We start from the raw sequence: 12,319 nt of genomic DNA on the forward strand, positions 1-12,319 counted from the left end.
CTTGGGCATTAATGTCTTGGGATTTTTCTCTCCAGAGACTTATTCTCTCCATATTTCTCTTCGATAAGTATCAATTTATACCCTTCTTTGGTGTGCTCGTGAGACAACTAGATTAACTTTTTAATAATAAATATGGGGCAGAGCCTTTTGTTGGTCATAAGAAAAAGGAAGTGATGAGAATATAAAAGAGAAGAGACCGCTCTTATCCTTGAAATGCCTAACACCTAGTAAATGCAAAAAAATATCACTTAGAGCAATATATTTAATAAAAACTAAAAATGATGAATTATAAACTGAGTTCTACAGATAAAGAAAAGGGAAGGATTTGGGAAAATGATGATCAAACAGGAAAGAATGAACAGTGAGAATAAATTTGTTTAATTTACATTTAAGGATTAAGTGTTTTATAGAGATTCTTGGCAGAAGTAAGTAAAACACCCTTTATGTATGGTATCTGTTGAAATACTGCAAAGAATCTAAAGTTATTATTTGTGCCATTATGATAAATAGGCTTTCTGAACATAGGTAGAGAAATTATATATTTCCTATATTCCTTTACTCCTTTTTTTTCTTTCTTTCATTTTTATTTTATTTTATTTATTTATTTATTTTTGGTCGTGCTGCATGGCTTGCGGAATCTTAGTTCCCTAACCAGGGGCTCAAACCCCAGTGAAAGTGCCAAGTCCTAACAACTGGACCACCAGGGAATTCCTATTTCCTGTTTTCTATGTCAATTCAGTTAGCCTTTCTTTCCTCTGTCTTTCTTTCTCTCTCTTTCTCAGATAACTATAGGACTCTTATGCTTTTAGGTTCTTTCTCCTGTCCTTCATTTATTTTGCTCTCTTCTTTCTTTTATTTTTCTCTCCCCTCACCCTTTTTTCTATCTTGTTCATTTTACCTTTTACTCCTCCTATTTGTCTTCTTCTTAATCTCACTATTTTTTAAACATGAAAATGGCATAGAATTAAAAACCATGTGCTTGTCTTTCTTCATAAATGTATGTTGTGTTCCTCGTTCTAAATTTGAATAGAATGTGAACTGAATATTTTATATCTCTTCAAAAATTAAGATGTTTTTATCCTTCTGAATTTTACTGTGTATGCAAGGCTGTTTTGTGAAAGTGTGTACTAACTTAAGAAGCATAGAAGCATCATGACATGGGAAGTAGAGTTATTTGTAGATGATTCCTCAAAGAAGATGGATATATGCCACATATGTAAAGAAGTGAAGAACATACAAAAGAGTGCAGGGACTATGACATGGTCTTTTTCAGATGAAGTTAAATCAGAATTTGTTCTCTGCATCTAATGAAAACTCTGAAATGTTCTCAGAGCTGAAGTTGAGATAACTCATTTCATCTTGATTTGTTCTTTTCTATGCAAGTCCATACTCCTCAGGCATAATGTAGAATTTAGAATGTTTGTTTTGATTCTGTCCAAAATTGAAATGAAATGATCATTTTATGGAATCTAAATTAAGGCAGACTAACATAAGCATTATTTGGGAAGTCTCAATAGAAAAACTGTATTCATCCCACCACCTTGCAAACCAGTTCATCTGTACCACTTTTCTAGATTCCACATATATGCATTAATATGCGATATTTATTTTTCTCTTTCTGACTTACTTCACTCTGTATGACAGTCTCTACATCCATCCACGTCTCTACAAATGACCAGTTTCGTTCCTTTTTATGGCTGAGTAATATTCCATTGTATATATGTACCACAACTTCTTTACCCATTTGTTTGTCAGTGGGCATTTAGGTAGCTTCCATGACCTAGCTACTGTAAATAGTGCTGCAATGAACATTGGGGTGCATGGGGCTTTTTGAATTATGGTTTTCTCTGGGTATATGCCCAGTAGTGGGATTGCTGGGCCATATGGTAATTCTACTTTTAGTTTTTTAAGGAACCTCCCTACTGTTCTCCATAGTGTCTGTATCAATTTACATTCCCACCAACAGTGCAAGAGGGTGCCCTTTTCTCCACACCCTCTCCAGCATTTGTTGTTTGTAGATTTTCTGATGATGCCCTTTCTAACATGTGTGAGGTGATACCTCATTGTAGTTTTGATTTGCATTCCTCTAATAATTAGTGATGTTGAGCAGCTTTTCATGTGCCTCTTGGCCATCTGTATGTCTTCTTTGGAGAGATGTCTATTTAGGTCTTTGGCCCATTTTTTGATTGGGTTGCTTGTTTTTTTAATATTGAGCTTCATGAGCTGTTTATATATTTTGGAGATTAATCCTTTGTCAGTTGCTTCATTTGCAAATATTTTCTCCCATTTTGAGGGTTGTCTTTTCATCTTGTTTATGGTTTCCTTTGATGTGCAAAAGCTTTTAAGTTTCATTCGGTCCCATTTGTTTATTATTCTTTTTATTTCCATTACTCTAAGAGGTGGGTCAAAAAAGGTCTTGCTGTGATTTATATCAAAGTGTGCTCTTCCTGTGTTTTCCTCTAAGACTGTTATAGTGTCCAGTCTTACATTTAGGTCTTTAATCCATTTTGAGTTTATTTTTGTGTATGGTGTTAGGGAGGATTCTAATTTCATTCTTTTACATGTAGCTGTCCAGTTTTGCCAGCACAACTTATTGAAGAGACTGTCTTTTCTCCATTGTATATCCTTGCCTCCTTTGTCATAGAGTAGTTGACCATAGGTGCATGGGTTTATGTCTGGACTTTCTATCCTGTTCCATTGGTCTATATCTCTGTTTTTGTGACAGTACCCTATGGTCTTGATTACTGTAGCTTTGTAGTATAGTCTGAAGTCAGGGAGTCTGATTCCTCCAGCTCCATTTTATTCCCTCAAGATTGCTTTGGCTATTCAGGGTCTTTGTGTCTCCATACAAATTTTAAGAATTTTTGTTCTAGTTCTGTAAAAAATGCCATTGGTAATTTGATAGGGATTGCACTGAATATGTAGATTGCTTTGCATAGTATAATCATTTTCACAGTATTGATTCTTCCCATCCAAGAACATGGTATATCTCCCCATCTGTTTGTGTCATTTTTGCTTTCTTTCATCAGTGTCTTATAGTTTTCTGAGTACAGGTCTTTTACCTCCTTAGGTAGGTTTATTCCTAGGTATTTTATTCGTTTTGTTGCAGTAGTGAATGGGATTGTTTCCTTAATTTCTCTTTCGGACCTTTCATTGTTAGTGTATAGGAATGCAAGAGATTTCTGTGCATTAATTTTGTATCCTGCAACTTTACCAAATTCATTGATTAGCTCTAGTAGTTTTCTGGTGGCATCTTTAGGATTCTCTATGTATAGTATCATGTCATCTGCAAACAGTGGCAGTTTTACTTCTTCTTTTCCAATTTGGATTCCTTTTATTTCTTTTTCTTCTCTGATTGCTGTGGCTAGGACTTCCAAAACTATGTTGAATAATAGTGGTGAGAGTGGACATCCTTGTCTCGTTCCTGATCTTAGAGGAAATGCTTTCAGTTTTTCACCATTGAGAATGATGTTTGCTGTGGGTTTGTCATATATGGCCTTTATTATGTTGAGGTAGGTTCCCTCTATGCCCACTTTCTGGAGGGTATTTATCATAGATGAGTGTTGAATTTTGTCAAAAGCTTTTCTGCATCTATTGAGATGATCATATGGTTTTTATACTTCAGTTTGTTAATATGGTGTATCCCATTGATTGATTTGCATATATTGAAGAATCCCTGCATCCCTGGGATAAATCCCACTTGATCATGGTGTATGATCCTTTTAATGTGTTGTTGGATTCTATTTGCTAGTATTTTGTTGAGGATTTTTGCATCTATATTCATCAGTGATATTGGTCTGTAATTTTCTTTTTTTGTAGTATATCTGTCTGGTTTTGGTATCAGTGTGATTGTGGCCTCGAAGAATGAGTTTCCTTCCTCTGCAATTTTTTGGAAGAGTTTGAGAAGGATGGATGTTAGCTCTTCTCTAAATGTTTGACAGAATTCACCTGTGAAGCCATCTGGTCTTGGACTTTTGTTTGTTGGAAGATTTTTTTTTTTTTTTTTTTGTTGGAAGATTTTTAAACACAGTTTCAATTTCATTACTTGTGATTGGTCTGTTCATATTTTCTGTTTCTTCCTGGTTCAGTCTTGGAAGGTTATACCTTTCTAAGAATTTGTCCATTTCTTCCAGGTTGTCCATTTTATTGTTATATAGAGTTGCTTGTAGTAGTCTCTTATGATGCTTTGTATTTCTGCAGTGTCTGTTGTAACTTCTCCTTTTTCATTTCTAATTTTATTCATTTGAGTCCTCTCCCTCTTTTTCTTGATGTGTCTGGCTAAAGGTTTATCCATTTTGTTTATCTTCTCAAAGAACCAGCTTTTAGTTTTATTGATCTTTGCTATTGTTTTCTTTGTTTCTATTTCACTTATTTCTGCTCTGTTCTTTATGATGTGTTTCCTTCTACTAACTTTGGGTTTTGTTTGTTCTTCTTTCTCTAGTTCCTTTAATTGTAAGGTTAGATTGTTTATTTGAGATTTTTCTTGTTTCTTGAGGTAGGATTGCATTGCTCTAATCTTCCCTCTTAGAACTGCTTTTGCTGCATCCCATAGGTTTTGGATTGTCGTGTTTTCATTGCCATTTGTCTCTAGGTATTTTTTGATTTCCTCTTTGATTTCTTCAGTAATCTCTTGGTTATTTAGTAACATATTGTTTAGCCTCCATGTGTTTGTGTTTTTTATGTTTTTTCCCTGTAATTTATTTCTAATCTCATAGTGTTGTGGTCAGAAAAGATACTTGATAAGATTTCAATTTTCTTAAATTTACCAAGGCTTGATTTGTGACCCAAGATGTGATCTATCCTGGAGAATGTTCCATGAGCACTTGAGAAGAAAGTGTATTTTGTTGTTTTTGGATGGAATGTCCTATAAATATCATTTAAATCTATCTGGTCTATTGTGTCATTTAAAGCTTGTGTTTCCTGATTAATTTTCTGTTTGGATGATCTGTCCATTGGTGTAAGTGAGATGTTAAAGTCCCCCACTATTATCTTATTACTGTCGATTTCCTCTTTCATAGCTGTTAGCATTTGCCTTATGTATTGAGGTGTTTCTATATTGGGTGCATATATATTTATAATTGTTATATCTTCTTCTTGGATTGATCCCTTGATCATTATGTAGTGTCCTTCCTTGTCTCTTGTAACATTCTTTATTTTAAAGTCTATTTTATCTGATATGAGTATGCTACTCCAGCTTTCTTTTGATTTCCATTTGCATGGAATATCTTTTTCCATCCCCTCACTTTCAGTCTGTATGTGTTCCTAGGTCTGAAGTGGGTCTCTTGTAGACAGCACGTATAGGGGTCTTGTTTTTGTATCCATTCAGTGAGGCTGTGTCTTTTGGTTGGAGCATTTAATCCATTCACATTTAAGGTAATTATTGATATGTATGTTCCTATTACCATTTTCTGAATTGTTTTGGGTTTGTTTTTGTAGGTCCTTTTCTTCTCTTGTGTTTCCCACTTAAAGAATTTCCTTTAGCATTTGTTGTAGAGCTGCTTTGGTGGTGCTGAATTCTCTTAGCTTTTGCTTGTCTGTAAACCTTTTGATTTCTCCATCAAATCTGAATGAGATCCTTGCCCGGTAGAGTAATCCTGGTTGTAGGTTCTTCCCTTTCATCACTTTAAATATATCGTGCCACTCCCTTCTGGTTTGTAGTGAATAGTGATCTTCACTATCATTTTTCTGAATTCTTTTTCTGGAAGGTTGCCTACCTCCACTTCATTTAGTTATTTTTATGGGGTTTTATCTTGGTCCTTCATCTGGTACATAGTCCTCTGACTTTTCATTTTGTCTATTTTTCTGTGAATGTGGTTTTCATTCCACAGGCTGCAGAATTGTAGTTCTTCTTGCTTCTGCTGTCTGCCCTCTGGTGGATGAGCCTATCTAAGAGGCTTATGCAAGCTTCCTGATGGGAGGGACTGGTGGTGGGTAGAGCTGGGTGTTGAGCTCTGGTGGGCAGAGCTGGGTGTTGAGCTCTGATGGGCAGAGCACAGTAAAACTTTAATCCACTTCTCTGCTGATGAGTGGGGCTGGGTTCCCTCCCTGTTGGTTGTTTGGACTGAGGTGACCCAGCACTGGAGCCTACCCAGCTCTTTGGTGGGGCTAATGGCAGACTCTGGGAGGGCTCAAGCCAAGGAGTACTTCCCAGAACTTCTGCTGCCAGTGTCCTTGTCCCCATGGTGAGCCACAGCCACCCCCCACCTCTGCAGGAGGCCCTCCAACACTAGCAGGTAGGTCTGGTTCAGTCTCCTATGGGGTCACTGCTCCTTCCCCTGGGTCCTGATGCACACACTACTTTGTGTGTGCCCTCCAAGAGTGGAGTCTCTGTTTCCCCCAGTCCTGGCAAAGTCCTACAATCAAATCCCACTAAGCTTCAAAGTCTGATTCTCTAGGAATTCCCCCTCCCGTTGCTGGACCCCCAGGTTGGGAAGCCTGACATGGGGCTCAGAACCTTCACTCCAGTGGGTGGACTTCTTTGGTATAAGTGTTCTCCATTTTGTGAGTCACCCACCCAGCGGTTATGGGATTTGATTTTATTGTGATTGCGCCCTTCCGACTGTCTCATTGCGGCTTCTCCTTTGTCTTTGGATGTGGGATATCTTTTTTGGTGAGTTCCAGTGTCTCCCTGTCGATGATTGTTCAGCAGTTAGTTGTGATTCTGGTGCTCTCGCAATAGGGAGTGAGTGCACGTCCTTCTACTCTGCCATCTTGAACCAGTCTCCTCTGTCCCTTTTATCATTGAAATTAGTAATGTTGGCAAAAAAAAAAAAAAAAACCAGATTGCATTCTAATATTTATCATGATAGAAAAATAAACACTACATTTCAAGGGAAATGAAGTTTGAAGGCTACTACATTTTCTCCCACAGCTCTCAGGGCCTTTCTAATATCCTTATTCCTCAAAGTGTAAATTATGGGATTTAGCATGGGGGTGACAACACTGTACAGTACTGAGATCAGCTGGTCTTTTGCCAATGAGTAAGATGAGATGGGTCGTACATATGTGAAGATGGAGCTGCCATAGTAGAGAAGGACAATGACCAGGTGAGATGCACAGGTAGAAAAGGCCTTTTGTTTACCCTCTGAGGAGTGGATCCTCAAGATGGTAGAGACAATGTAGAGATAGGAAAGGATGATACCCAGAAAAGGAGCCCATCCAATGAAGACCCCAATGAATAGTAACACCAACTCATTGATGGAAGTGTCCCCACAAGACAAAATCAGCAAAGGGGGGATGTCACAGAAGAAATAATTAATCTTGTTGTTACCACAGAAGGGCAGGTGGAATGTCAGTACTGTGTGCACCAGTGAGTTGAGGAAACCACCAGTCCAGCACGAGGCTGCTAACTGGCTATACAGGACCTTGTTCATAATAACTGAATACCTTAAAGGTTTGCAGATTGCAATGTAACGATCATATGCCATTGCTGCCAGCAAAAGACACTCTACTCCCACAAAGAAAAGGAATGCAAAAAGTTGAGCCACACAGCCCCCATAGGAAATGCTTTTCTTCTTTGATAGGAGATGAACCATCATTTGGGGGACATTAGTGGTGGTGTAGCAGATATCCAGAAAGGCCAAATTCCTCAGGAAAAAATACATGGGTGTATAGAGTCGTGTATCAGCCAATGTTACCAAAATAATGAAAATATTTCCTCCCAGGGTACAAAGGTAGATCATAAGAAATATGGTAAAGAGTAAAAATTGCAAATCATTTAGGTCAGAGAATCCTAAGATGATAAATTCGGACAGAGTGTGGTTTTCTCCTTCCATGACGTGCTCTCTTGGGAATTGAGAAAGAAGCAGTAAAAACTGCAGTATTCATGTGCTACAACAGCAATAATCTACAAAACAGAAAAATATAGATTCATAGATAAAATAATCATCAGGGAAAACACTTAAATTTAGAATCCATGACAAATTACAGTGGTGTACTACAACCATCACATAAACCACCCCCCATATTTAAACATTTCCTATGGGAAACATCTCTTACAGAACATTAGCAAACCTTTCCAGGAAAAAAGTAACTATTTTAAAAGTCTACATGTAGCATAAGGGCTATTTATGTAGATGGGTGGTGGCAAGCCCCTTTCCTAACACCTCATTGTGTCTTAGAGAAGGTTGGTGAATATCCATCATATAATTTGTGTAAGAGTTATTTGAGTCTCTCCTTGTGATGCCTCCTTGTCTTCCTTGCACACCTGGAGACTGCTTTTTATAGTTTTAATATAAATTATATTTTAAGAAAATAAATGTGGAATAGAAAATGCAAAAAACAAGATGTTACCAGAATATGATACCATGTACTTTGATAAAAGTTTTTTAAATAAATGATAGTTGACACTAGCTAGCATGTCCTGGAACAGACTCTTACAACCCATGGCTCTAAGACTTAAAGATGAGAATGCTATCAATGAAATTGGTTATTGAAACCACTCTCCAGTGCTTAGAACACTTAAGAATAGAAAAACAGACATCTTTTATGTCTCAGGTTTGGTGAATAAAACATGTCAAAAACTTTGTCTCATTTTAGCTTCAAACAACCTTCTGTAGCCTATATTCTTCCTGTTATCTAGAATGGAAAGTAAGTTTCATCTTGAATGCCAATTCTGATCAAAGTGTAGCAGATACTCAGAACAGTATTTATAGGATTATGTAAGGGTGTCTTGGACTAAAAAAAAAAAAAAAAAAAACCAGGAGTACAGAGATAAGTAGAAATTTATACTATGGGTCAGGTAGAGAATGGAACGCATAGGTACCCTATATTTCCCAGCATCATACGTCATGATACTATTTTGCATTCAGAGCAGGTAATTTTAAAGTCAAACTTCTCTCTCTTTAACTGGTATGGTCACCAACAGCTGCCTTGGACTCTGAACAATGATTATGTAGTTAATAAATTTTTGCCTTTTGAATAATCTTCACTAGTTCTTAACTATAAATTTTCTGACTACTTCAAAGCATCTGTGTTTTTATAAAGAATATGGGCCCTACTCAGATCAAATAGTCTGAGTCACCATCCCACCATAATCATCTCCATCAAAAGTATTTATTAACTTCCCAGCTAGACTAATACAAGCTATTGATAGCAAAAAAAAAAAAAAAAAAAAAAAAAAAGAATTTGGCCTGACACAATCTCATTGCTGAATAAGCACCTCAATTATTATCATGAAAATGGGTAAACAGGTACATCTGTTGTATATAAATACCACATTCATCTACTGCTGATGGCTTTCCTCCATTTCCTAAATCACCAGGATACTTAGAACTCCTGCGGTCTAATTCTCAGATTGTAGACTGTTTGGGGATGTAGGAGTTTCTTAATTAAATCTATAGGTAGAAGATAGTATCATTTCTAAATAAAGGTTTTCCACTTTTCTTTTATAGAAAGTGGCCACGGTTCACGTTTACTTTATATTCTCTCTATTTCAAAATTTTGTATATTTTTTCTGATCATAAAAGTAGAATATGTTGATTGTAGAGTGCTTGTAAAATAAAATTATAAAGAAATAAACTAAAAATCAGGACTTCCCTGGCGGTCCAGTGGTTAAGACTGCGCTTCCAGTGCAGGGGGCTCAGGTTTGATCCCTGGTAGGGAAACTAAGATCCCACATGCCGTGCAGTGCAGCCAAAAAATAAAGCTAAAAAACAAACAAAAAATCCCCAAAAATCAAAACAAACAAAAAATAAGATGACAACTCATTAAAAAAAAAGAAAAGAAATAAACTAAAAATCATCCTTCATCCCAATGAGTGCTAATTTTTTCATATATTGTTCCAATAATTTTCCTATTTATATATATTTGAACTAGAAATAAGCTTATATATAATTTTGCATCTAGCACCATACTATGATATTCCTCCTGTCATTCCAGTCATTGAAACTTTTCTACAATGTGGTCTTTAATGGCTGTATTCAAGTCCATCACATGGATGCACCAGGCATTTTTTTTTTTTGCTATTATAAATTACAATAATGAATATTCAGTTACATAAATATTTCTGCATACCTTTTATTGTTTCATAAAAGCACATTCCCAGAAAGTATAAATGGATATAAATATATTTACATCTTTGTTATATTTTACCAAGTTACCATTTTTTAATATTATATTCTGAATGGGAGAAGTTACCATAAAGTAGGCAACCTTAGACTATCAGAGAAAACATGATATAAATGAGAGAACACGTCTCACAACAAGAGAGTCAGAATACCTGGGTCCCCTCCTCAGTTCTACTACCCACTAGCTGTTTGAACATGGGAAGGTCATTTAAATTTTCTGGTTCTCTATTGATTCATATGTAAAATTATAGGAACTCTCTGTCTCTAAAATTCCAGAAAAATATTTATATTTTATGACATAAAAACAACAGTTTTAGTTTGACCAATCATCCATTCTGATTGCTTAGAGTGATGAAGAAATAAAAATTTTTTTAAATCAATTTCTCGTCAATGGTTTTGGCAATGTCATATCACAATTAATGACCTCAGTAAATTAAGTGCACTAACTATGATCATAGCATATTACAACTCAGAGAGTAAATTTGAAATAAAGCACTGAGTAAAATAAATAATGCTTGGGACAGCATTGGCTTTAATGAGACAAAAGCCCATTTATCTTTCCCACTTCTATCTTTCTCCAGATCCGTGAAAAGTTTGAATTACTCTGACTCAGATGTTTAAGATAGAGGTCAGAATTTATAAACATTCCCATACAAAATGAAGAATAATTTAAACTTGGATCTCTTGGACATAGGATAAAATTTTGTATACATTATATACTTAAAATTGTCAAAATAAAAAATAGTAAAAAAAAAAAAAAACTAGGTAGGAAAACAACATAGTATCTAAGACAATAACTGGTAATTCAAAGCCAAATAAATTTTATTTGGCTTTTTATTTGAATTATTTAGTGCTTTTTTTTTCCCCTAGGTTGGGCAAACTGTTTCCAAGACACATTCTAGAAATATGTTTCAGTTTAAGGCCTAAAGAACAAAATCATAGGAAATATTAATGAAATTGAGATTAAGACTGAGAGTCTTGTTTTTAAAAGTTATGGGATTAAATGCATGGAATCAATACAAATCATTTTATTTCTATTTAACTTCGTGGAAGCCATGACATTTGAGTGTCATGAAAAATAAGCTTTCCATGAAGAAAATCCCTCATGAGTTAGTCTATCGGGGGCAGTACTTGGCTGAATTCCATCTCAGTGGAGAACTGAATGGAAGACAGAGAAATAGGAATCCCAGAAGTTCGGTCCTAGAGCTAAGGAAAAATATAAACTGGCTTTCAGAATTCCTATCAATATTAAAGTGAGGGATTCAATCTGAATTCATCCACAAAACGAACTTTCCTGTGCATCTAACAGCTTTGTCTGGTAATATAAATAAGAAACTCTTGTTTTGAAAATTTTGCATTTTTGGAGAGTGGTTTGGTGTTATTTGAGTAATACGGGTGTTTTCATAGACTGTCCAGTTTAATAAGCAAAGGAAAAACTCTACAGTAGAGTACTTCCATTAATTAATGAATTCTCTAGAACTGATAACACAGTATGTATTGATTGAAAAATCATAAAGAAGGCAGAAATCTTGAACGATCCTGCTTTCTAAGCTTTCATCTGCTGTACCACCACATCCCTCTCCTCTCCCACACTGAAGTCGAAGTCAGTGCTAACCGTGCCTGATTATACAATCAGTGAGCATTACTGAATCTAAGGCACGGTGCTCGGTGCTGAAAATTCAGTGGGGTATCTTGGACCATCTCTCATGGAATATACAGAATGGAGACTCTGTAACTCCAATTGGGAAGGAGCCTTTAAAAGTCATCAGGTCCAGGGACTTCCCTGGTGGCACAGTGGTTAAAAATCTGCCTGCCAATGCAGGAGACAAGGCTTCGAGCCCTGGTCCGGGAAGATCCCACCTGCTGCAGAGCAACTAAGCCTGTGCACCACAGCTACTGAGCCTGCGCTCTAGAGCCCACGAGCCACAACTACTGAGCCCGTGCACCACAACTACTGAAGCCCGCATGCCTAGACCACATGCTCAGCAACAAGAGAAGCCACTGCAATGAGAAGCCCGTGCACCGCAACAAAGAGCAGCCCCCGCTCGCCACAACTAGAGAAAGCGCGTGCGCAGCAACGAAGACCCAATGCAGCCAATAAATTAATTAATTAATTTAATTAAAAGCTATTAAATAAATAAATAAATAAATAAAAGTCATCAGGTCCAGCCACTGAAATACCCTGTACAGATGTTTTGCTAGGTGATAATCCAGCCTAAGATTGAATACCGAATTGACGGGAGATGTAAAAT

At 36.5% G+C, this 12,319-nt stretch overlaps 1 protein-coding gene across 1 annotated transcript; it reads right to left on the reverse strand.

Moving 5' to 3' along the window:
- Positions 1-6,827: 6,827 nt before the first annotated feature.
- On the reverse strand, positions 6,828-7,775 carry LOC118903543 (olfactory receptor 5V1). Its single transcript, XM_036868696.1, has one exon. It carries the CDS (start codon positions 7,773-7,775, stop codon positions 6,828-6,830), a length of 948 nt encoding a protein of 315 aa, XP_036724591.1.
- Between the last annotated feature and the right edge of the window lie 4,544 nt (positions 7,776-12,319).

Source organism: Balaenoptera musculus, chromosome 11 (genome assembly GCF_009873245.2).
Source record: "Balaenoptera musculus isolate JJ_BM4_2016_0621 chromosome 11, mBalMus1.pri.v3, whole genome shotgun sequence".
NCBI lineage: Eukaryota > Metazoa > Chordata > Mammalia > Artiodactyla > Balaenopteridae > Balaenoptera > Balaenoptera musculus.

What these genes read in the sequence shown, in the direction of transcription:
- LOC118903543 (XM_036868696.1), bottom strand. Translation starts at nt 7,775, where the DNA reads ATGGAAGGAGAAAACCACACTCTGTCCGAATTTATCATCTTAGGATTC.